The 26,887-nt window shown below is 39.0% G+C and overlaps 1 protein-coding gene across 1 annotated transcript in view; it reads left to right on the forward strand.

The window, feature by feature from the left end:
- Positions 1–7,714: 7,714 nt before the first annotated feature.
- Positions 7,715–26,887, forward strand: part of ITK (IL2 inducible T cell kinase) — a 67,405-nt gene continuing 48,232 nt past the window's right edge. Inside the window, exon 1 of the mRNA XM_017644701.3 lies at positions 7,715–7,998. Within this exon, the coding sequence (XP_017500190.1) occupies positions 7,861–7,998 (138 nt within the window). The 5' untranslated portion in view covers positions 7,715–7,860. The remainder of the gene's footprint in view (positions 7,999–26,887) is intronic.

Here is a 26,887-nt window from a genome sequence, read left to right on the forward strand (position 1 = left end):
CACATACACACACAAGTAATAAAACAGTTAACATTAAAGATAAAAATAAAGATTAGAAACTGTATAGCAGAAGAGGCAGTTAACTCACTCAGGAGCTGGGATAAGATGATTGTTGCAATTAACAATTGTATTGAACTCTGACAAAATGCTGGAAGAATATATAAGTAAGTGTTAATTGACACTGATTATCTCTGAGGGGTGAGACTAGAAGTGATTATTATTTTTGTCCGTTTGTTCATCTGCTTTTTTCTGGAAGAATATATTGCACTTTTGTAACCAGAAATACACATACTTCAAAAAATTAGCTCTAAGTTTCCTGTCTTCTACTAATCTAACCAATGCTTTCTGACAAAGTCCATATTTTGTACATATTTTTCTTTTAAGTTGAAAAGTTAAAAAAAAACCTTCTATAATATCATTTGTTAAATTATGTAAATTGAAAGGTAAAACACTCTACCCTTCCAATCACATTTCCTGGAAGTTCAATGTATAAACTTCCTGACATTGCCCTGTACACATACATACGCATTAACATAAATAGTAAAAGCTTTTATGTAAAAATAGGATTATGCCATACATATTGGTCTGCATCCTTTCTATCTTAACAATCTATCTTGTAATTTTTTAAAGTGATGCATTATACCTATACTCTTTTCGTTTTCATGATCTTGCAGTATTCCATTGAATGGATGCACCACCACCATTATTCAACCAGTTTCTCACTGATGTACATATAGGTTGTTTCCATTACAAATGATGCCACAGTGAACATTTTGTGCCTCCACCTCTGTGTACTCCTGCTATTTTTTTCTCTTGGATTGATAGTTCTAGAAGAAATAAGGTATTTTTGTTTTTTTGTTTTTACTTTTTCATTTTACATTTTCATTTTTCATTTCTGGGTCTCACTCTTAAACAGGTACAAATTAGTCTGCTGAAGTTCGGATGAGAACCACAAGGAAATAAATAGCTTCAAAGCCGCATCCTAAGAGGACAGTTGAAGGAACTCTTTGAACTGGACACAGGAGGGCTCTGAACTTATAGAAGTATCTTCATCTTATTTCAAAGGCTGTCCCCTGGACTAGAATGTAGGGTCTCACATGATAAAGCAACAAAGATGGGTTTTAGGTTAGTATAAGGGTGAGATCATTTATTGATGAATTGGCATCCATTCCCCTTACTCTGGTGGCAACAATCTGGTGCTCCCCCTCTTCCCACTCTCATTCCATGTCATGAAGGGCTAACTGTTTCCCACCCCCAAATCCAGGAGAGGTTGCAAACCTAGAAACAGAAAACAGAATATTCTCTTGCCTTGACTATAATGACTGAGGTACATGTGAGTATGCCATCCAAGCCAGGCCAGTGATCCAGTTCTGAGACTTCTGCTGGAACTACTAGGAAAAAGAATTCTGTCAACTGGAAAAATGCCAGCCTACAACTCCTGGTACTCATTTTGCTGCCATGGGGGGAAGCCTGCCTAAGCTTGAAGCCAACAGAGAACTAATGAATGAAAATCAAATTTTCTGATGTCATTGTTAAGTACCTGATTCCAGTAGTACCAGGTTGAATTGTTTTTTTTCTTTATAGGATGTTAAATGAAGCTTTTTCAAATCAGTTTCAGTTGAGACCACAAAGGCCTATGATAATATAATGAAAGGAATCAAGTACTTTCCTATTCTAAAATAAGAGTACTGTGTTATCCATGCCTGCACAATAAGAAACAGAACAGGTACTGACAGTAATAAGGTTCGCCTCCCCCAGCCATTAGAAAACAAGGTCTTGAAACATCAATAGAGATTTAGGTGCACTATGCATTTCCTCCCACAACCCACCCAGGGGGAGGGAGAGCAGCTGCTTGCATCCGCCAGAAGCCAGGTGATAGGGACTTTACAGGACTAGTCAGTGAGCTTAGCATGAGTCTTACAGGGTTTAGGAGACATGAAGACTTGTGTCTAGATCCCACTTGGAGAAATGCAATGGCAAAAGCTGTGGAAGAGCTGCTGATTTTTAGTGTCCAAGGGAAAGGGGGCTGCCCTTGGGCAAGTGGTACATCCATCAGTGGCAGGGCAAGAATGCCTGAGCCTGTCAGCAGAACTGTGGGAGTGTGTAAGTGGCATGCAGGTCATTTTCAAAGAAAATCACCCAAGGGCATAACGAAGAAAGACAAAGGGTTAGGGAAGCAGAGGCCTACTGGAGAGGGACCAGCAGGAACCCAGGAGCTGAGACTCACTGGCATCAGAGTGGCATTTCCCACATCAGGAAAACTGCCCTCGGAGCCCTCAGAAAATAACAACAACAAAACACAAGACAAAACTTTTCCATGAAAGAAAATGCAACAATTGTGTGTCCACCACACACAGAAGGCATCCACCCAAGGTTACAGTTCATGGAATGCTGTGCCCTTTCCCCTTCTCTGCCAAGCCTGAGTCCAAAGGGCTGGGTCAGGAGTCAGACCAGAGGGTGAGGAGGAGTTAGTCTGTGTGGAAAGGTCAACAGGCTTCCAAGCTTGAAGCAGAGCCACACTCAGGCTTAAGAAGAGCATTAAACGGAATACATGCTGGTAGTTTGGGTTATTACTCTTACCTGGACAGGCCTTTCTTTTCCTTTTCTTAGCTTTTCACTGTGAAAATTTTCAAACATACAGCATCACACGGAGACTAGCATAAAGAACCCCACCCACCCAAGCCCAAGCTTCAAGAATCATCAACCCAGGGACAAACATGAGTTTTCATCTCTTCCCCTACCTATTTCTCTCCCTCTCCTGGATTTCAACAAAGCAAATCTTGGGCATTTTAATATTTTATCAATAATTACTTCAATATGTTTCTGGGCAAAATGAGGACTCTTTTCACACAAAAACCGTGCCATTATCACACCTTTAAAAATGAATAATGAATAAATCATCAAATACACAGTGTTCAGATTTCCCAGCTGTTTCATAATGTCTTTACACAATGGATTTGTTTCGATCTAAATCTGAACAATATCATCATACACTTGATGTGTCTCTTACAGTCTCTTTTAAATACAGGTTCTCCCTCTGATTTATTTCTTACAGATACAGAGTGAAGTGTCTTTAGTGTTTCGTGCATTCTGAACTTACCCAACCACATCTCCTTGTTCCTTTATTTCCTACATTTCCTGCAAACTCAGATTTATATCTAAAGGCTTGATGAGATTCATGTTTAATTTTTGGGGGGCAGGGGGCAAGACTTCTTAGTAGGTGTTGTTCAGTGCTTCCTATTGCATCATGTCAGGAGATATACAAGGTTCTGGTTGTCTCTCTGTGATGTCAAGAGTGATCAGTGTATTACAGTGTTATCAGTCTTATAAACTATAAATTTTCTGATTGTTTTTCACATAATGATTTTAGCAGCCATCATTGATTGTTGAGTAGATCCTAAACTAACATCTCTAGTGCAGCAACATGGTGATATTCTATCATGCTTTCATTTATTAGTTGATACTCTTCCCCAGAGAAGGAGTTTCCCTCATTAAGTATTTGATTACACAACTGAGATACAGCTCTTCAGGAAAAAAACCGGAAATATGCTTTATTCTTTTCCTTTGTTTTCCAATTTTCAGAATTATAAATTGGTTCTCTAGCATCCTCCAAAAGTGAATAATGAGTTCAGATTTTTTCAAGGGTCTTATGAACTCATGACTTGAACATTTTGGCTGTTCTCCACTTCATTTCAGCTATTATTCTTTTTGATACTCAAACTGTTCCATCTTTGACAGGTGGGAGCTTCTTGAATTTGGTTCCTGTGAATTGGGTGCTTTTTAAACCAAAACAAAGGGGTTATTTATTTTTATGCATGTTTTCCTGAAAACAATGGTGAAAATATTGGGTCTCATAAGGCTACATTTAGATAAGGACAAAGACCAGCCCCAGTGAGTGGGTTTGGAGGTGTCATGAGAAAGAGAATAAACTTGCTTATGATTGCACTCCATAAACACTTGCAAATGAAAGGCTGCTGTTACAACAGCTACTGATGATGTTTTGCTTTCCCAGAGGACACTTTGTGAAGTCTATAAATGTTTTAATCTGAACCAACCAGGTATAAATCCACCTGTCTCAAAAGGAGTTTAGTCTATTTTGGGATGCACACTGCGTGAGTTAGAATTAGGTTTGCTATTAGTGACAGAACTTCAAAATAACAGGGGCTTATTTTTTTAAATTAAATTAGAATTTTATTTCTCTTTATGTTAAAAAAAAAAAGGTGATCCTAGGCTGGCATGGAGGATCCTAGGTCAAAAGGACCCCTGGCTTTTTCTATCTCACCATCCATTTTCCTCAATATGCAATTTCCACCTCATGAACTAAGATAGCTGCTCCAGCTCCAACCATCATATCTGCATTTCTAGTCAGTAGGAAGGAAGTAAAAGAGAAAGAGAAGAAGAGTATGATGACTGCCATGAAGAACATTTCCTGGAAGTTGTGCTCATCATTTCTGCTATGTGCCATTGGCTGAAAAACTGTCGGTTTTTGAAAAATGTACTCTTTATTCTGGCTGGCCAGATGCCCAGATAACCTTCAGGGAGTCAGTTACCCAGGGAAAAGGGGACAGTAGATATTTAGGGAGATGGCAATCCCAGTCTCAAGCCCATATGCAGAAGAAAGAAAAAATCCTTATGTTTTGGGCAGTGTATTTCCAATCACATGTCTTAAAACCTTTAAACCTATCTTTAAAAAGAATGTGGAGGGGGGAATCATTTAAAGTATAGCCTTCCCCCACCTTCCTGAGTGTCGTGATCATGCTGAGGCATCCAATATGTGAAACAAAATTAAGCTGTAGCCTGGTAATTTACCTTTTAAAAATAACTTTTAGAGGTTCCCGTCTGGTCCGAGCTCCCTTCAGCAGCGCCGATGACGGGGCTGGGGCCAGGGCCAGGGGAAGAAGAAGGAGTCAGCTTCCAGGAACTACGCAGGTCTGCAGAAAACAATAACCCTTGGTAAAGGGACTAGGGGTTCCGGGAGAAGGACAAGGAGGCCTATGATCGTTTAGAAGTCTGCAGATCTGTCGTCCTTAGCACTACACAAGACTAGAAGAGGCGAGGAAGAAACTGACCGAATCAGTACCGAAGTAATTGCATTCAAAGGGGAAGAAGCAGAAAAGAAAGGAAGAGAAAAAGGAAAGGAAGGGAGGCAGACGCAAGATGAAACCCTGTCTGAAAATGGAAGGAAAAAACAGAAAATGAGAATGAGGAAAAAATAGAAGTAACTCTTAGACAAAGGCTGATTCAGTTGCTCCAGGAATTTAAAGAAGATATACACAACGGGCCTTGAAGCAAGGAAGATGTGTTTAGAGAAGTGACTGAAATAGATGAGATGAGGAGAGTAAGAAGTAAACTTCGAGTGATGCATTGGAAGGTTGATCGAAACCGTCCTTATTCATATTTAATGTAGTTTACCTTGAGTTTTTTTTTATATTAACATTGCCATATAGCTTCCTTCCGAGTTGCATTTTCCTGATATACCTTTGTCCAGCTTTCTACTTTTAACTTGCTGCTGTTAGTGGTTTTAGATGCATCTCTTGTTGTCTGTTTATTGTATTTTGAACCATTCTACAAGCCTTTGCCTTTTAATAGGAGAGCTTTATTCATTTTTACAAAAAGAGGTTCCTGACGGGATATAAAATTTTTTAAAAGTTGGTAATAGGTAAATATCATATTTTTGAAAGAAAAGAGTACATTTGTATATTATATATATGGGCAGAAAAACATGTGAAGGTAAAAAATGTAAATGGTTGTGGGATTATAAGTGATTTTTAAATTCTTATGTGTATTTTTCCTTATTTCTAGAATGTATACATGTTGTTAAAATAATGAAAGTTTCATAACAAGAAAAATTAAATAAAATAAAAAAATCAGTTTTAGATAATTGCACTTCCGCAACATGAGTGTTTTGTTTCATTATTTTTCCCTGTACAGTCTCTGCCATCTCTGCTTACAGTGAGATTTCTCGGGTATTTACTTGATGCTGGAAGTCGGACTCACATACTATGACTAGCACCCATAATACACAGAGTTTATGGGAATCAGTCCTCAAAAGTACTCCTTACAAGGAGACTAAGGATCAGAGAGAGTAAGCAGCTTACTCAAAGAAAAACAACTTAGTAAGTGACAGAGATGGGACTCCAGTGTAAGTCTGTCGTCAGAACCCATACATGCTTTGTTTATTATGCCGTTCTGAAGGATATAGTTATTTTCTCTTCTCCCACTAAGTTTTAAGATAGAGAAACAATCATATATCTGTAGCACACAAAATCTTCCATGGGCTTTCATTTAAATTTAAAAAAATAATGAACTTCAGAATATGTATTTTCAGGGTTTTATGGTCATTGTCCTCTTTAATTATCCAACCCAGTTTGATGATTATTCATCCAACACATTTTTCTTAAGCTTCCTCTTTATGCACCAGGAACTGTGGTGGTTCCTGAGTATATTGTGGTGAGTGAAACCACACATAGTCCTTACCACCGTGGAACTTCTAGATTGGTGGGGGAGACAGACATGAATCCAAAAATCACCCTCCACAATGTATAATGACAACTCTCATGAGGGATATGAAGAGAAAGGTAGAAAGTGCCGTCTGTGTACAATTGGTGGGTTTGACTTAGGAAAGCCAGGGAAACTTCCCCCAGGAAGTGACATGTAGGCTGAGACTTACAGTATAATTTAGAGTTAAAGCAAGCAAAGCAGGGGAGAGATGAGGCTTTCAGGCAAAATGAGCAGATGTTCAAAACAGCATGAGGAGCATGCGTGAGGGCTGGAGTGAGAACACACGAGGGAGGCCTGAGATAAGACCGGTGACCGGGGAGCAGCCCAGCAGTGCCTTCTGGAGGGGCCTTGTTATTCCCTTTCACAGATGATAAAACAGGCTCAGAGCTTTCGAGTAATTTGCCTACAGTATCACGGCTAGCTAAGTGGTGGAGCTAGAATTCAAACTATGGTAGGTGGAATAATGGCTCTCCTAAAGATGTCCATATCCTAACCCCTGGAACCTGTGAATATGTTCAGTCACATGGCAAAGGGGAACTAAGGTAGAAGATGGAATTAGGGTTGCTAAGAAACTGGTCCCTTCCCCTTAAAGTAGGGGGACTATTTTAGATTATCCAGGCAGGCCCAAGGTAATCACAAGGGTCCTTACATTTGGAAGAGGGAGGCTAAGAAGAGCTTACAGCTGCTGCATGAGCAGACTTGACCTGAATGATAGGCTTTGAAAATAGAGGAAGAGGACCGTGAGTCAAGGAATGCAGATGGCCCTGGAAGTTGGAAAGGGCAAGAAAACAGATTCTACACTAGAAATCCTCCAGAAAGGATCACAATCATGGTGAAATCTTTTTTTTAGCACAATGAGGCTCATTTTGGACATCTGAACTACAGAATTGCAAAATAAATTTGTGAGCCACTAAGTTTGTGAGGATTTGTCACAGCAGCAATAGGAAACTAATAAACAAACTATGCCCATTGGCTCCAGGGCCCATATTCTTTCCCCTCCTGCCTTAACTGTTGGGTGGACTAAACCAGAAACTATAAAGATTAAATTCATACCATTTTAAGTTTAAGGTTCTTCAATATCATTTCCAAACCATACAGCAAAGGGTATGTATATTTTTTACACATGCGTTTTAGTTTTGTGAATTTTGAAAGGATGTGGTTATGGCCTTTGACATCAGAGCAGAAGCTCTGCAATGTTGACTGAACATTGATAGAAAGATAACGTTGGAGGCAAGTTGCCTTTGAACAGCTCTCTGAAGATCAACTGCCTCCCCATCGCATTCCTTGCCCTGAAGCTGTTTCCTCTGGTTGTGCTAAGTGGTGAGGCCCAAAGGCACATCACTTTTCAAGAATTAGATCATGAACAACTTTATCCTCCTGGAAGAACAGCTGATCAAGAAATCCCAACAAAAGAGAAGAACTTCTCCATCAAACTTTAAAGTTCGCTTCTTTGTTCTAACCAAAACCAGTCTGGCATACTTTGAGGACCGTCATGGGGTATGTGAGCACTTTGCCTTTTTTTATACAGGATTTTCTATTTAGACTAGGCTGAAAAATAAAGTTAGGTGTGGAACAAAATAAGGACACAGGAGACACAGACATGCTTGTTATAATGACCCAAAAAGTACAATAAGAGTAATCAAGAGAGAATGTGGAGAAAAGTTAAGAGATGGGGTGGTTGCATTAGGAGACCTCAGTTCTAAAAACTTTAAATGAGTGTTTAATATTCATTATCTTTATTTCCTCAGCAAGTGCAAATTTAAAATTTTAAACTGATAGTATTTTATGTGGGAAATGTGATTGGACAGAATTTGAAATTTATTGGAAATATGCTACATTTTATGGGACAGAAAAAAATAAATATTAGCCGTCAATGGGAGCTAAGGGGTGATCTAGCCCATTTTCCTTAATTAGTAGTGGAGGAAACTGGTCCTTGGAATAGCTAAGTGATAGGTCCAGTGTCAACATTTTTATAAATTCAATTCTGTTTGTCTCAATGGTCATTACTCACCAGGCATCTTGGAATAATATTCCCTGCGCATTTAATTGTCTAAAATTTGCAAGGCTTGAAGGTAAGCTTCTTCATCCCTTGGAAAACCTCCCAGGAGACTAAGGTTATCACATACAAAGTGTTATGCAGTACAGATTAGTGATTCTTGCCCAGAAGATTTTGGCTGCTTAACTAGGTCAGTGTTTTTATATATCTAAAGATATTCATATATTCCATAACATCAGTAGTAATAACAGCAATGTGAATAATCAGAGCAACATAGGTTGGTACAAAAAGCGCTGGACAGGGGGTGAGGAGACCAAATCTCTGCTCTCTGGGTGAGTGAGCCTAGGCGAATGTCTCCACCTTCCACATCATGTTCTTTCTTGTAAAATGAAAGGTCTGGAAAGACCATCTACAACACTCCTTTCTTCTTTAAAAATTCTTTGTTTCTATGAAGCAGCACCTGTTTAGCCCATCTCAGCAATTTTTCAAAGCATATTTGACTTCTCACTCTGCCATTATATCATTTTTCCATCATAAGGGAAAAAAGGCATAGGTTTTCACCCATATTTTACTGAAGGAGAAATAACATTAGGTGCTAGATGGTCACTTTGAGACAAAGGCACCCAGTTCCCTGTCGGAATCTGCATTAGTAAGTATAAGCATGAGTTTGGGTTTTTTTTAGAGTCTGGTTTTGAAGTACTCAGTGAAGTGGAGTCCTGAAAGGCCATGCTGGGTATGGAGCCCAAGGACGCCCAGTCTTTTAAGGTGCAGATAAAATATTACTGCTTCGTTAGAGCTGAAAGGACCTGCTCATTTTCAGCAAACTTGTACTTATAATAATCAACAACCAATCATGAAGCTTATGGAATTACTTATGTGCAAGGCTCTTTTGGTAGGGACTCATAAGTACTGTTGATTAAATTAATAATTCAGAGGATTTACCACACAGAGCTGATAATATGACATTGGTCAGGTTTTTCTTACTATGAGTGGAATATTAGAAGTTCTTATTTCATTTTTAAGGGCAATCATTTACCTTTCAGTATTTTTTTCAAAGTCCATTTTACAATTTTCACCTATTTATTTTTCAGGCACCTCTCAGTTAGAACTGATCATTTCTGAGCAGCATTGCTGTTTGTAAACCATTTGGTTGTGAATTCAGTGCAATACTATTTGCAAATAATCACACAACCCACTGCTCTTGATTCAGAATTTTGTTGGTTATAATTTCTATGTAGACATGGAGTAAAATCACTCTACTTCTTGTTTGAGTATTATGAAAAATTCCAGGACAATTCACTCATTCTGGGGAGCCCTGAGCTATAGTTTCTAACACTTTCATAAATAACACTTTTTAAAGCTTGTCTTTAAGTATTATAGAAATGTATTGGTCAGAAATTTATCCAGGCTTACTAAGAAAGGAAAGATATATGAGTTATTATTGTTCACACCAAATGCATGTTCCATTGTTTAGGGCCATCGATTTGCACACAAGAGTGCGCTATCATCCCCCAGATACAAGAATAGCATTACACTTGTGGGAAGAAACTTTATATTTTTTAATTAAAGCCTCAGTCTTCCCTTCTGTAAAATGGGTGTGGTAATAGTCCTCACTTGATGGGAAGATAGTGATTAATAGAGATAATGTATTTAGACTACTACTTGAAGTAAACATTTTATCAGTCATAAAAGGTAAAATGTTGGCAGTTTCATACAGTTCAACTTCACATATAAAATACTTAACTCAGTAAAAACCAGCCATTATTTATATCACCATCATATCTCTGAAAGAACTAGCAGGGTGGCATAACATATTCACTTTCAAGTGAGGGGAAACATTAAAGGATTCTTCAAATTCAGGTGAACAGCAGGGTCCTGAATTTCTTTTTTCTGTGACCGAATACAAGTTTGTGAAGAGAGATGTACATACATCACCACATGCATGATGCTGGGCCAACCTTTGCCCATCTTGGGGTCTCAGCTTCTTTTTCTCTTTTCTCATTTGTAAAATTATGTTCCTTTCAGTTCTAAAGTCCTGTGGATTTGACATCATATGAAAAATAATCCTTTTACCTACCCAGGGACAAATCCCATAATTCTGCAAATTGTTTTTTCTAACATTAAACATCCATGCTTGTCATTATAATAACAATTATGATGACTGAAACTTTTACTTTCACATGGATTTAGTTCTGGTGTTTGATGCCCGTTTGCCCTATTGAGAGAAGCTAGTATGTTCAGTGGAGCCAGGAAGTTCTTTCATCCTCCTGGAGCAGTGGGCCAGAAAGAAGCATAGATGGACAGGTGGTAGTTCACAGGCAGGCATGATTTCAGACATTCCACTGTGCCTGTCAATTTTTTTGCAAAGTGGTTGCTGATGTCTCCCACTCTTTACCCGAGGACAATGAGAGATTAGGGCCCAGGGATGTGCTGGTAAATGTTTAACAACCACTGTAGTGGTAAGGGCAGTGGAGAGAGTTGGGGAGCCCTAATTCACAGGGCTTGCTTATTTCACTGGTGTAAATACTTCCATCGTGGCCAATTTCAAACTACCAGCATGATGTCTACTGGCTCACGGAATTCCTCAAAGTTTGGCAATCAGCTCTAATGGGCCAGTACAAGCCAATGCCAACTCACCACTGGCAGCTTTAATTCAAATAGTCTCTAGATAGGTAGTTGTCAACTGAGCAACATGTTTTATTGCACATGACTAATACCAGATCTTTTTTAGGAGTGAAAGAGAGAAATAGAGAACCTTGAGCATTTTGAGTAAGCATGGGATGGGAGGGGCCACATAATGGAGATAAGCATTGCAGATTGTTGAGTCCAGTGTAGACAACCAGAGCTGGATACAAGTCTTGGCTCTATCATTTTCTAGATGTGGGATCTCTGGCAAGATATTTAACCTCTTTAAACCACTGTTTTCTAGTTGTCAAGTAAGGACGCCAACATTACCTACCTCTGATGTTGCATATTTTCATGAGAAAAGCATATTGTAAGCTTGGCACTAATTTACTACCTTGATCTGAAGGGCCCTCAGGAGAACTAGAAAGGTTTACCAATTTTAATGTCTCTGTACCTTAGAAATCAAGTTTGCTGTGCTCACTGTGGTGTGGAAGCCAATACATGGGACAGGGCAAACAGCCAAGAGCACCCTTCGAGTCAGTGTCTGGATGAGAGTCCCCACTCCTCATGGACCTTTCCTTTTAGACTGCAGTCTTATGTGACAACAGGAACACATCTTAAAGCATGCATCCTTCCTAAATTAAAGATGGCAGATGGGGAGGTGGTCCTCTATCTTTGCTTTGAAAGAACTGTTGCAGAGTGGTCAAAAACACAGCTTCTGGCGTCCAGCAGATCTTGGTCAAAGTTCAGCCGCACCATGATGAGCTATAAGGCTTTGCATCAGTAACCTGGGCATGTGTGACTTTGTAAAGCTATATGCTTTTTTTTAAAAAGTATTAAATATTGATCTTCTTGATCTTGTTTCCTCTTGATGAGATGGAGGTTACCATTATTCCAAAATAATAGTAACTAATATTTACTTAGCACTTACTATGATCAGTCACTGTGCTAAATGAGGGTTATTTTATCTACTCCTTACAACTACCCTATAAATTAGAACTATTACTACCTTAATATACAGAGCAGATAATTGAGGCATAGAGAATTTAAAAACTTTGCATTGAAAGAACTTAAAAAACTCTCATTTTTCATGAGTACCTACACAGCCTCCCTGATAAATAGTGCTTATTAATATTAGCAGTTATTACTCATGATTGGCAATTGGGGCCTCTATTGGTCATTACAAAGTGTTCAATGCCTTCTTGCTCTGAACTCCTCAATGAAAACGCAGTCCTAAAATCAGCAATCCGTGCCACATGGGCCTTCTGCAATGAAGTGTGAGCTCTATCATTTCCACATATACTCCCAGACAAATCATTGTCATCATTCACTGCAGGGAGCCCTACTATGTGTTCAAAGAGAAATATTAGCCTTAGCAAGCTCTGCCTTCTAAAGCTCCCCTAGAATCTATCTTCTCGTCCCTACATCTTATGCTCACCTTCCTCATGAAAGCTGCCAGCATCTCTCACCTGAGACTGCTGCCGTCTCCTAAAGATCCCCCTGCTCCCGCTCTACCTCTGGCCATACTGCTCCATTCCCCATGCAGCAGCCAGCATGAGCTTTTCACATGGCGCCTGTGACTGTGTCCTGATGACCCTCATCAGGAGCTGACATGTCCCTCAGCGGTTCTCCCTTTTGCCCTAGAGTGACCATCAGAATTTATCACATGGTCTCCTCTGTCTCAGCTCCCACCAATCACATTAAATTTTCTTCTACTTTAAGGCCTCAATGTTAAGCTTGCTTGGGAAAGCCTTCCTTGGTTTGCCTAGACTAGGTCATCTCTTCTTGCTGTGCTTTGCTGTAGCAACAGGTACCCTTTCTTCAGAGCACGTGTCAAAGATGTAGTTACCCATTCATTAATGTGATTATCTCTTCACCTCACCTTCCATTAGAACAAAGCTTTATGAGGGCTGGTTCCCAGTTTGCTAAAGATGGCATCACCAGAGGCTGTGCCAGTGCCTGGCACATTCACTCACTGATAACGTGTGTAAGAAGAAACAGGGAGATGGAAGAAGTGATGGAGGAAGGATGTGAAGTATAGATACAGTTGTAGAGGTTAGAGTTCATCAGTGAATGTCTAACAGAACAAAGCTCAATGTCAAAAGTAAGAGATACAAAGCAAGTGATAAAGGACTTCAAAAGGAAAGGTCCTTTTGGTGTAGGAAAAAGTAAATAAGACTCCCTAGACGTAGGCATTGAGACCTAATGAAATAAGAAGAGGAGGATTCAGGAGGTTAGAATTTTAGGGGTGGGCACAGGTAGGAATTAGCAAGTGGGCCAGACCCCCTGACACGCCAACTCTTTTTAGGAGAACCAAGCAACTGTTTACTTCTTCCCTCCACCGTCTTACCGTTCCTTCCCTCCCTTTTACGACTACACCTTTTGCAGATTGTACTCAGAAGGCTTCCTGAGCATTTTTGCTTTAGACGTTCATCGTTCATCGGTCATGGCCTCTCTCCACTTCATTCCTACGCGATTGAGTTAGTTGCCCTCTAGTTGGGCTCCTGCTGACGCTGGAGGCTTTATACAATCTGTTCTCCATGCAACACCTAGAATGACCTTTTAAAATGATAAGTTAAATATTACCTGCTACCTTAAAGCCTGCCACAACTGTTTAGAATCTTTAAATAAATTCTCAACTATGACTTACAATCCTCTTCATCCCATGGTCCCTACTGCCTTCCGATTTCATTTCATAGCACACTCCCTTTATCCAACATGCTTCTACCGCATCTACCTTCTTTCTGAATCTTGAACACTCTAAGCTCATGCCCCCCTAGGGTCTTTGTACAGGGCCAGGACTAGGGGGAGGCGAGTGAGAGGCACAGGGTCCTGAAAGGGCAGGGCCTCTGCATTAGCTGCGGCCACTGTCAGGAACACCCCAGATTTTGAAGGTCTTGTTCTTTATTGCTTCCCATCCTTTCAAATATTTACCTAGGATCCTGTTTCTTTTTTTTTTTAAGCACATACATACTTCAATACATCAGTATCTACACATATTTATTGGGTTTATTGATGGGTTTCCCTGTTTATTTTCTGTCTGTGCATCCACGGACAGGTCAGTCCCATGACAGCAGGGGTCTTGACTGCCTTGTTCATCACTGTATCACCAACATCTAGAACAGTCCTGGGCACAGAGTAGGTGGTCAGTAAATAACCAGTGAATGAACGGAAATCCCGTAACTCAAACTGAATTCAGAAGAGCTTCTGGAAACTAGAACTGTAGGTCACGTCTAACCAGGCAAAGAAGAATAAGGCTCCAAAGCAAAGCACTTTGCAATTCAGGCCACTCAGGCTAATGTGCAATTTTGATGTCCACCCTAGTGGAGTTTCTCTGTGAACTGATTTTTGACATGATGTTGATGTTTCATTGAGAATTTTTGTTTTAAAAAAAAATACTCCAACATTAAAATTAAATTTTATTCCTACTGCTCAGGGATGGGTGCATCCATTAACCAGTTTTTGCAGTAAAAATAGGCCATAGAGCAATACTATAAATGTGAGGACTTAATTTCTGACTCAGTCTGGAAGAAAGGTTTAACTAGAAAGCATGGGATCTCAGTTTCTTGAGCCATGAGGACCGTCTTGGCTGGACAAGCAAGACATCTTCTTACCAAACTCAGAAATGGCCCCACAGAAACCATTTTAAAGCTCTTATCAAGTTTCATGGGCCAGATTGTAAATCCTTATCTCCCCATTTCCTTAATCAGCTACTAATAAGTTCTTCCACTTAATGAGCTATTAGGCCTGCTGAAAAAAGTAGATCTTCCAGAACCTACTTTTCATCTATTTGTAATCTGGGGTCATGACCCTGGGAAGACTCAAAGTGATCCAGAGAAGGACAACATATGATTTCACTTATACGTGGAATCTAAAAAGACAAAGCAAAATAAACATATGAACAAAACAGAAATAGACACAGATGCAGAGAAGATACTGGTGGTTCATGGAGGAGGGGTTGGGGGAGGTGACATAGGTGAAGGGGATGAAGAGGCCCAAAATCTCAATTGTAATACAAATTAGTAGCAGAGATGAAAGTACAGCATAGATAGCATAGTCAATAATACTGTAATTTCTATATTAACAGATCATTAATACACTAGTTGGGGGTGAGCACTTAATAATGTTAAAAAAAAGAAAAAGAAATGAAAAAATTTCCTTTGAATTAAAAAAAAAAGAAACTAGGCCATGGTTTCTCATACATGGAGAATTCCCTTTTTAAATCAAACATCTGCTCAGTTCCTTGAGATTCCATAAAAGCTTGTCAGCACTTCAATAGAATAGGAACCTGATCCAAAATCTTATGTTGTTTTTTATTATTTTATTTCTTAATATTTAAAAAGCCACAGAAATTATACTGTTTATTAAAAATTCAAATATAAGACTTTTTCCCCCAAAATTTCATGTATTTATGCCAAGGCTTTCTTATTATTTAATAACAATAGTGTTATTTAACCTAGCACTATATCAAGGAAATGTTTCTATTTTAGTCATATATGGATTTATCCATTTATTGAGAAAACATTTCTTGAGGACCTACTATGTGCCAGGCTCTGTGCTAGATGCTAGGAATACAGTGGTAAATAATAGAGACAAGGTGCCTCCCTCATGCCAGTGGAGGAGACAGACAACGAGCAAGTATATAAATACATGGGGCAGATATAGACTGTGGTTGGTTCTATGGGAAAAGTAGTAGCTGGGGTTGACTTGGGAAGGTCAGGGAAGGCATTAATATGTAGGCTGAGGTCTGAAGGATGAGAAAGTCAGTGATGTGAAGAGATGAGGAAGGGCATTCCACACAGAGGAAATGGCCAGTGTAAAGACCCTGAGGTAGGAAAAGGCTTGGCCTGTGTGAGAAACAGACTTGAGCATACAGAATTCAAGAGAGCAGTTCTTGCTGACATCTTTCAACATCCCTCTTCTGGGGATACTGTGTCCAGAATCATCCTATTCTGTGTTTTGGTGGAAAAGTACTTGGTGAACTAACACTAAGGACCTCAGGGCCAACACTAATCTCAAGCAGCTTTAGCCATAACGCCTGAAAACAAGTTAAAGTCAATTCAAAGTCACTTTGATTAATTTCAATAGACAGAGCCGCCACCCCTCATATCTTCATACTATTAAAATAAATTAATGAAACAATTACACCCAAATGTTCTCTGTAACTCTTTTGTCTAAAGATATCAATTTACCTTGTCTCTGTGTGAATGGTCTTATTTCTTGAGGAGATGTAAATTTCATGCAATTATAATCATTATGCATGACACCATTATATTCTATTTTTTCCATTTATTCTTTTGTAGCTACATTTCCACATATCTACATGGTCTCAAAGCAATCACCTTTTCATATACATGATTTTGTTAATGATCAAGCTGGTTCATTTTAGAGATATGCTTATCTATTTTACATACCTGAAAAAATTTATGAACTTATGTATCATCTATTGTTCAACATTCAGATGGTTTCCAGGTATGGTGAAAACACTGAAAAATAATAGTGTCACCTAACATGGGACTGTTTTCTTTTTAAAATTAGCTCCTTAGGATGAAGTAACCACATGTGAGATGAAGTGTCATAGAATAACAACACTTTATGGCCTCCATCATTGTGCTGCATCATCTTTCAAAAGACTGAAGCAATGCACGGGCCATGAGTGCAACCAGGGCCATTAGAGAGGATTAAGTTTCTGAGAAGGAACTAATAAAAATGAAAGACTCCCATTGTTGTGATGATTTTCAAATACACTATTTTTATAGGCTTTGTATGTCATGATGAGAGAAAGGAAAAAAATATATTTTATACATGGGTAAGATGATTTAAAGTCAGTCTTACAAATGTGTAGGTGAACCCCTACCTATACAGTAGATTTTGAGGGGTCCCAAAAACTCTCTACTCTGCAATACATCAGTGTCCCTAGTTGATAATCTTAGAGGTTCTGAAAAGTTCACATGAATGAGCTCTTTGGATCAAAGCATCATGCTTTGTCTTTATCAAGAAGCAAATTAAATACAGAAAAGCATGGCATACATCATTTTTTACTGCTCCAAAGAGGTCAGTTCTAATTTTAGATGGGGTCTAAAGGACTGAAATTCACAGGCAGACAGTAATTCTGTAATTCTAGAAAAGTGAATGAAGTGAGGGAGCAACCACATGGCAGCTTAACAGAATGGAGACCTTGCACTATTTAACCTGGGTGACTTTGGGCAATTCCTTATTCTATCTGGGATTTAGTTTCCTCATCCATAATATCAAGGGATCAGACTAGATCAGTGGTTTTCAAACTTTCTAACGCATGGAACTCTCTTTTAGTACAAAATTATTCATGTCATCCCCATCCCCATACATAAAACCGATGAAGAGGGAGAACCCAGGTTGCAGGGGAAACCCGGAAGCTGCTCAGAACCTTATCCTCTCCATCTGCCTCCTGACCGGCAATGGTGCCTTCCAATCCCATAATCTCAGTCTCCCCAGAGTGCAAATTGAATAGTGGAAATGAAAAGAGAAGAGCCAATTTAGAAAGTCACTGCACCCTGAGGCCTTGTCTCTAACATGAAAACTTGGTGTGAATGAACTCTAAAGACCCCTCCAGCTCAAGAAAGTGGAAACTACATGATTATATCTCTCAAGCAATGATATATCATCAATTCACAAATAGACGTGGAGATTAGTTAAACATGGAGGCCTTTCCATGGAGTAATACATATAAGAGATGATTAATAATTGTGTGACTCCTAAAACAAGCATGTTGTCAAAATCCAAGCATGACTCCAAGAATGCACCCTAAAAAAGAAGGCAGACATTTCAAATGTAACCAACATAAACTCTAAAATGACAAGAGCCAACATTTAATGGGTTCTTACTGTGTTTCAGGGTACTGGGTCAAGAGCTTAAAGGTAGTATATCATAAATAATCACAATAACCACATACAGTAAGTCCTATCATTATCTCCATTTTATTGATGAGAAAGCAGAGGCTTAGAGAAGCTAAGTATCTTTCCTAGGTCACACATCTGGAACAAATAGTAAGAGTTGGATTCAATGTTTTTCAATGGGTATTCTAAGATCTAAGCTTCTTGGATCAAGAAGTCTTGTAATAGAAGCTATGTTGGCTGATAAAGAGCAGTTGGGGAAAGGATTCATTGGCATTGCTGACACTGTGCAGTGGAGGTTCCTGAGTGGGGACTAGCAGGCTTACCTGAATGACAGCACTACATCATCAGTGCAATAACCAGCATCGTGCAAGGAGAGGACTGAATACAATCCTATGGATTTTCTTGTGTAATCCTCACAGTTCTTTGAAGAATATAAAAGTAAAATTCTGCTTTAGAGAGGAAGCAATTGAGACATGGAGAAGTTAAACAATTTGCCCAGGGTCATACTAGTGGCAATAAGCGTATAAGCAATACCTTGCCTTGGGATGTAGTGATGCCTTAGAACTCCACAAGCATGTGCTTTTCTGAGATCTCTTTGGTTGCCCCAGTAGAATATCTTTGGTGAGAATCCTCTCAAAACCAACATGAGCATCGTGGCCATTCTGTTTCTTAGTGAGTTTGTGAATTTGCCAGTCTCTTGTGAATTTGCAAAGTGTGCTTCTGTCCACCTGGACTCTGTGGGGTGACAAAATGAGTTCCTGAACTTATAAACCTGAGGATCTGTTTCTGGAGTGACTTCTGACAAAGAAAGAAACTATATAAACCTCAGCTCTATTTAGTTTACCAGACTAGTTAATCATAATAACAACTAAACCTCATTAGGCACTTTCTGAGAATAACATTCTGAGAATGCCATACCCAGAGTGGTAACACAGGGAGAGACCATGTAATGGGTATTAGTCAGGCCCAGAGGCCCAGAAAATGAGATTAAGGGCACCAGTAGTATACCTTGCCCTCTCTCACAATCCATACTGCAGCCAATTTCATGCACAGTGATCCAAATAAGAGTTTCCCAAAGTGGAGTACCACTAGGTGCCCATGAGAGTGGAAATTGTAAGGTAGGTTGCAAGCTGAAGCCTGGAGATGCTGAATCCACGGGATAGCAACATAAATCACCATTCCTGATTATTTGCTTTTAAGTAGTTCAGACAGTGAAATATAGTAACCTCTACTGGTCATGTAGGGACACAGGTACATCCACAGAGATCAGGGCACTCGGGGAGGTAAACACAGAAGAGACAGGCCCTCGTGCTCTACCTCGACAGCCGCACTCAGGAGCAAGTGAGCCTGTTGCCACAAATTATCTGACTGCAAAATTCCTCTGAATTCAAGAAAAAGCTGTTATAATTCTAAAAACATCCATTATAAATCTAAGTGACATTAGGTTAGTTCTCCTCAGATTGCTTTCACGTCTGTTGTGAATCAATATAATTGGTTCAGAAAACAGATTTAACCATCGGTGGAATGAACTCTTGCCCTTTTGCCTCTGTTCATTAATTAGATCTCAGATCTGTGTATTAATAGTCACTTTTATTAGGCTACTTTTGTGAAATGTAGATTAATATTTTTTTAAAATTCTTGAATAGATGATACATTAACATAATTTTTTAAAAAACAGTTAGAAAGTATTATGCAGTGGCAAGTCTCCCGCCCTTGCCCAGCGCCGCACTGCTTCCCTGCCTAAAAGCAATTGATACAATCAATTTCTTATCAGTTCTTCTAGTGATACTTAACACATGTATTTGTGAATACAAATAAACATTCTTCTTTCCCTCTTTTTTATACAATGGTAGCATCCTCTACATGCACTCCTTGACCTTTTTTTGGTTGAATAGCAATACTTCTTGAGGATCAGTCCACACTTATAGGCAAGGAGCTTCTCCATTCTTTTATTATGTCTGTATAATATTTTGCTTAAATTTTTTTTTATTTTGGTATCATTAATATACACTTACATGAGCAACACTGTGGTTACTAGATTCCCCCCATTATCAAGTCCCCACAAGAAACCCCTGTCACTGTCCATCAGCATAGTAAGATGCTATAGAATCACTACTTGTCTTCTCTGTGCTGTACTGCCTTCCCAGTGCCACCTCCCTACATTATGCATGCTAATCATAACACCACTTTTCCCCTTATCTCTCCCTTCCCACCCATCCTTCCCAGTCCCTTTCCCTTTGGTAATTGTTAGTCCATTCTTGGGTTCTGTGAGTCTGCTGCTGTTTTGTTCCTTCAGTTTTTGCTTTGTTATTATACTCCACAGATGAGTGAAATCATCTGGTACTTGTCTTTTTCTGCCTGGCTTATTTCACTGAACATAATACCCTCTAGCTCCATCCATGTTGTTGCAAATGGTAGGATTTTTTTTCTTCTTATGGCTGAATAATGTTCTATTGTGTATATGTACCACCTCTTCTTTATCCATTCATCTACTGAGGCACACTTAGGTTGCTTCCATTTCTTGACTATTGTAAATAGTGCTATGATAAGCATAGGGGTGCATATGTCTTTTTCAAACTGGGCTCCTGCATTCTTAGGGAAAATTCCTAGAAGTGGAATTCCTGGGTCAAATGGTATTTCTATTTTTAGTTTTTTGAGGAACCTCCATACTGTTTTCCACAATGGTTGAACTAATTTACATTCCCACCAGCAGTGTAGGAGGGTTCCCCTTTCTCCACATCCTCACCAACATTTGTTGTTCTTTGTCTTTTGAATGTTGGCCATCCTAACTGGTATGAGGTAATATCTCATTGTGGTTTTAATTTGCATTTCTCTGAGGATTAGCAATGTGGAGCATCATTCCATGTGTCTGTTGGCCATCTGAATTTCTAGATTTAAAAAATGTATGATAATGATGGACATTTAGTCTGTTTCCAATCTTCTAGTCATTACAAAAAACAAGGGATAAATAGCCTTGTAGTATGTCACTTTCTATACATACAAGTATGTCTGTAATGGGCTGTTAACCAAAGGTGGCTTTGCCCATCATCCGCAATGTCTGGAGAAATTTTTAACCAGCTGTTCTTTCTAATTGGGCAGAGGGGTGCTCCTAGCATTTATGGAGAGAGCCTAGGATGCCACCTTAGCATTGGCAAACCCACAACAAGAATTACCTGGCTTAAAATGTTAATAGAGCCATGAGTGAGAAGAATTGGTCTATAAAACACATTTCTAGAAGTGGAATTGCTTTACCAAAGGATATTTGCCTGTTATTTTGTTGAATGGGACTAAATTATTCTCCTTAGAAGTCATACCAATGAGCGTTTCCCAGGGCCACGTGGGAGATGCCTCTCTCTCAAAACCTTGCCACCACCATTACTATGTATTTTGATCTTTGTGAGTCTCATAAGTTTTAAAAATGGTGTCTCAGTATAATTTATTTGCATTTCTGTTATTGTAGTGCGTTTGAGCACCTTTTCATGTGTCTAAAAGACATTTATATTCCTTTTGCCCATTTTTTTATAATGTGGCTAGTATTTGCCTTAATAATTTGTAGTTCTTTATTAGCTAAACCCTTTATGCAGACTAGTTTTAGCCTACCTCTTCATTGTCAAGAGATTTTTTTATCCACCTGCAAACATCCTGGAAATCTTATTCAAATCATTTCTATTAAGAGTTTTGTTGTAGAGTCACCAAATATCACACACTGCTGCATAGTTGGCCTTAACCCGCTAATCAACCAATTAACAACTATTAATTGAACATCACCATGTGCAATGAGTTATGTCCTCAGATGCAATGAAGTTGTTGCTAATTTACATACTTTTGGCTACTGATCTCCAATGCTTGAAAAGTAGACACAAAAATATACTCTTTCAGAAATCTTCTGCATCTGTGGATGTCTTGCTGCCCTTGTCTAGCCTGGATTAATACTTAGTCCATAGGCACACACCTGATCATCTGATCATCTACATTTGCCTTCTTACAGCACTAAACTATGTTTTCTACCTTTATCTTGCATCTACCTACCACTTCAGCATTTTATTAAAAATAAAAATAATAATAATAATAGGAGAAATGTGGGATCAACATATAAATCAAGTACAAAAATCAAACGAATATTCATATTTGACCTGATTGTTTATAGGTCATAATGCATGATCAAAACCGAAAGTTTCTGTGATGAATGCCCTTGTACTGTTCACCATGTAAGAATTTATTCACTATGTAAGAATTTGTTCACCATGTAAGAACTTCTTCGTTATGCTTCAGAAGATTGGAGACTGATGAGAATTAGGCTGAGGGTGGATTAATGATTGTGCATTGAGCATTGACCCCCCCTATACTGAATTTTATTGTTGTTAACAACCATTTGATCAATAAAGATGAGAGATGCCCTCTCAAAAAAAACAAAATGACAAAAAAATATACTCTTTCAAACTAGCTAAAAATCTCACATCCCCTATTCTGGAATGACAAAGAGCTTTGAAAGAGCATCATAAACCAGAGACACTGAAAAACAAAATAGGCAGGACACTTTGAGGATCTACTTCATACTGGCATATAGCACTTAATTCTCGCTCTTAGTTTCCATGTAGGTCCTTTTCTCTCTGCTCACTTTTGAAAGCAAAGTTAAACAAACAAGCTTTTTTAATGCTAGGATTACTAATATCTTTGTCTAACATGAATAAAGCGAGGAAACTATTCCTGAATTATTATTCACTTCTAAGATAAATCTACCCACATAGAAGCACACAGAGGTGTTTCATCTAGGACCTATGGAGAAAACGACTGTCACTCCAGAACAGGAGAGGACCTGCCATGAACTTGACACTCCATGGTTTCCCAACAGCAGAATGACAGGTGCTGTCTGGCTGCTGCTCACTGCTCACCAGGCCCCCAGGTCACAAGGGCAAAGAGCTGCATCATTTTACACATTTAATATTTGATGTGTACTCCCCAGCCCTCTCCATAATCTTACCAAAATTGTATTACAGTGTGGTGTTTTAAAATTTTTGACTGTTTTAAAATAAATTCGCATTTTTCTGCTCAGTAAATTTAAAAAGTCTGCCAGAGTGCCACTCACAAGGGAGAGCCAGTGTAGCAGTGTTTCTTCTTGTATTATTTCTGACTGTTGCATATTCTAATGTATATTTTATTATCCCTTGTCCCCAGAATGAGATGGTGCTCCCTCTAATGCTCTAAACCTGCTTTTTACCTTTCTCTTTCCTTGAGGCTATAGTCACAGAATGGATGAACCATAGCTAATTTAACCATGTATCTATTGATGGATATTTAAGTTTTCTCAAGGTATTTTAGTGTAATAATTAATGCAGCCAGAAGCATTCTTTTTCCCACTTTTTTTGAAATTGAAGCATCATTGACATACAATCTTACATTGGTTTCAAATACACAACACAGTGGTACAAGGTACTCACATTATTAAATCCTCACCCCCCACTAAAGCAGTTACTATCTGTAAACATAGGAAGATGTTGCAGAATCATTTATTATATTATCCATGCTGTAATACTATCCCCTTGACCAACTTATATTATGATGGAGAATTTTTGTGCCCCTTTATCCCCCTCACGTACCCACCCCAACCCCTCCCCCATGGTGACCACCTGTCACTTCTCAGTGTCTATTAGTCTGCTGCCATTTTGTTAATTTTGCTTTGTTTTGTTTTTAGATTCCACAAATAAGTGAAATCATCTGGTATTTGTCTTTCTCTAGCTGGTTTATTTCACTTAGACTAATACCCTCTAGATTCACCCATGTAGTTGCAAATGGCAGGATTTCTTTTTTTATGGCTGAATAATAGTCCATTGTGTATATTCCCCATCATCTTTATCCATTCATCTATTGACAGACACTTAGGTTGCTTCCATATCTTGGCTACTATAAATAATGTGGCAATAAACATAGGAGTGCATATATATCTTTTCAAATCAGGGATTTTGTTTTCTTCAGGTAAGTGGTAAATTCCTAGAAGTGGAATTACTGGGTCAAATGGCATTTCTATTTGTAGCTTTCTGAGGTATCTCCATACTGCTTCTCACAGTGGTTGCACCAATTTACATTCCCACCAACAGTGTAGGAGGGTTCCTATTTCTCCACATCCTCACCAATACTTGTTTTTTCTTGTCTTTTGGGAAGTGGCCATTCTAAGTGATGTGAGGTAGTATCTTATTGTGGTTTTGACTTGCATTTCCCTGATAATTAGTGATGTGAAGCATCTTTTCATGTGCCTGTTGGCCATCTGTATTTCTTCTTTGGAGAAATGTCTGTTCAGGTCCTACACCAATTTTTATCAGGTTATTTGTTGTTTTGGTATTGAGGCTTATGAGTTCTTTATATTTTGATCGTTAACCCCTTATTGGATGAGTCATTTATGAATATATTCTCCCATACTGTAGGTTGTCTTGTTGTTCTGCTGATGGTGTCCTTTGCTGTACAGAAACTTTTTAGCATGACGTAGTCCCACTTGTTCATTTTTTATTTTGTTTCCCTTGCCTGAAGAGATGTGTTCAGGAAAAAGTTGCTCATGTTTATATGAGAGATTTTTGCCTGTTTTCTTCTAAGAGTTTTATGGTTTCATGACTTACATTCAGGTCTTTGATCCATTTTGAGTTTATTTTTGTGTATGGAGTTAAACAGTGATCCAGTTTCATTCTCGTGCATGTAGCTGTCCAGTTTTGCCAACACCAGCTGTTGAAGAGGCTGTCATTTCCCCACTGCGTATTCATGCCTCCTTTACTGTATATTATTGACCATATATGCATAGGTTTTATACACTTTTAATTATTTTGAATGAATGTTTCTGTAGAATTAATCCTATAAGGGAAATGTATTTATTTTAGTTAACTGTTCTTACATACATTAAAAGAAATACATGTTCATGGTTAACTAGTGAAACCATACAGAAGGATATGAGGTGAAAAGAAAAACTTTCTTTTTACTTTCTACTCCCAAACCCCAGAACCACTCCCATGAGTATCTGCTCTTAATAGTTTTGCAAGAAAATATTTTCTTCAGTAGAAGATGCCAAATTGCTCTCTGGAAACCGTATGGGAGTATAGCCTTTTCTTTCCCCTCCCCTCCACTCCTCTTCCTTTTCTTTTCTCCTCCTCCTCCGTCTTTTTTTGGTAAAATCCTCACGTTTTTCTTTTGAGTAGTCAGCGTGCAACTACAAGATAGCAGACTTCAAGGGAAACTGGGGTATTTTCCCTGGCACGACAGCACGACGAGTCTCATCAGAAACCACAGTGTGGAAAGCTGAGGCAAGGAAAGCCAGTTGACTCTGGTTCAGCTATGGTTATAAGGTCCTGTGGAAAAGAAGAAAGATAAGAAGGCAGTTGTGGGTTGGATCATAGTTTCCTGGCTTCAAGTGGGTCCACGACGCTCAAAATCTGCTACCTTAGCTCCAGGTCATCCCAGAACTTCAAAGGTAGCGCCAGGTGAAGATGGCCTGAGGGAGGGAGGAACCAGTACAGCTAATCGCAAATTGCACTGTAGTTTTAGGTGTGTTATTTTCCCCATCAACACGGTAACGATCACATCTGTATTGGCTATCAAGCAACAGTAGCCCTGAGTTGCAGCTGTCAGCTAAAGAACTAAAATAAGTTAGAAGAGCTACGAGAATTAAGCTCAGAGAACTGAGACACCTTGCCCAATGCTACCCGTCATTATAGGGATGCAAACCATGGGTTTTCTGAGTGTCTGCTGTTCTCCCCTATAGCACCAGGGTTCCCTTTGTCATAAATGAAAGCTGACTTAGAAGACTGGGAGGGAATTCTTTGGTTAGTTCTAGCATGTTTGTAGAAGGTATGAAACTAGAATCCAGGAAGACCCCAAAAACAAATCTTAGAACTGATATTCTGCATTCTGCTAGGGACGGGGAAACAATCCCCCAATCAATTACTTGTTTCATCTCACATGAAGTCAGCTTTAATTTCAATTGTGTCATTGTGCAATTTCAGATTGGTACAATGGCTGTACTACATTCTGGGAGAGGCACTAAGCAAAATATCTGAAATACCTCCTTAAACTCATCATCAGAAAGATTTTCTAATCTTAGAGAAATTCTGGTAAAGGCAGCATGTGACTACCTTTACAGTGCCATCCAGGAAAGTCTTAAAGACTTCATTCCCCTTTAACATATACTGGTTCCCTTTGAAAAATACTCTCTCAGCTGATGCCTGAAATTCCATTACCAAAGCTCCTGGTTGACTTAAGCCTCTTGAATCCATCCCAACCCAAACTCCTCTGAAACAAGCCAAGCTTTCAGCTAACAGTGAACCAAGCCCTTGGTGAATGACTATTTGGGGGAGGTTTTGGCAGGAGAATTAGAGGGGAAGCAGAGAGCAGAAGGCTTGTGAGAGCAAATGCGACACAGTTGGGGACCAGGAAACAGGCCCTTTTCATGGTTTTGCCCTGATTTTACAAATAATTGGCAACATAAACAAATGACACCAGAATATCAACATCACTGGTATCAGCAGCTGAGAATTAATGTTGTCCTCCCAAATGGTGGCTCCTGGTTACATATTTGCCCAAAAGAAAATCCCCAAAGGAAATGTGGGCACAGGAAGACAAAGAGGACAGGACTTATTTTATGGGCAGCATTTGGAGAAGGAAAGGAAAGGAAGCAACACTCAAGCGACTGGTTTATCATTTGATTGACTATTTTGTTAGTGGATTTATGCAGTTCTTTTAAGGCCTCTGGATTAACCCAATAATTCAAGGACTATTATTCTTCTTACTTTTAAAAAAACAAGGCAACTGAGGAGTTGGGACGCTTGCACAGGTTACACAGCTGGTTGGGAACTTTCCACATGAGCTGAAAGTTCCAATTCTCTCCCTGTCTTGCCTCACCAGAGTAGAAAAC

Source organism: Manis javanica, chromosome 1, assembly GCF_040802235.1.
Source record: "Manis javanica isolate MJ-LG chromosome 1, MJ_LKY, whole genome shotgun sequence".
Lineage (NCBI taxonomy): Eukaryota > Metazoa > Chordata > Mammalia > Pholidota > Manidae > Manis > Manis javanica.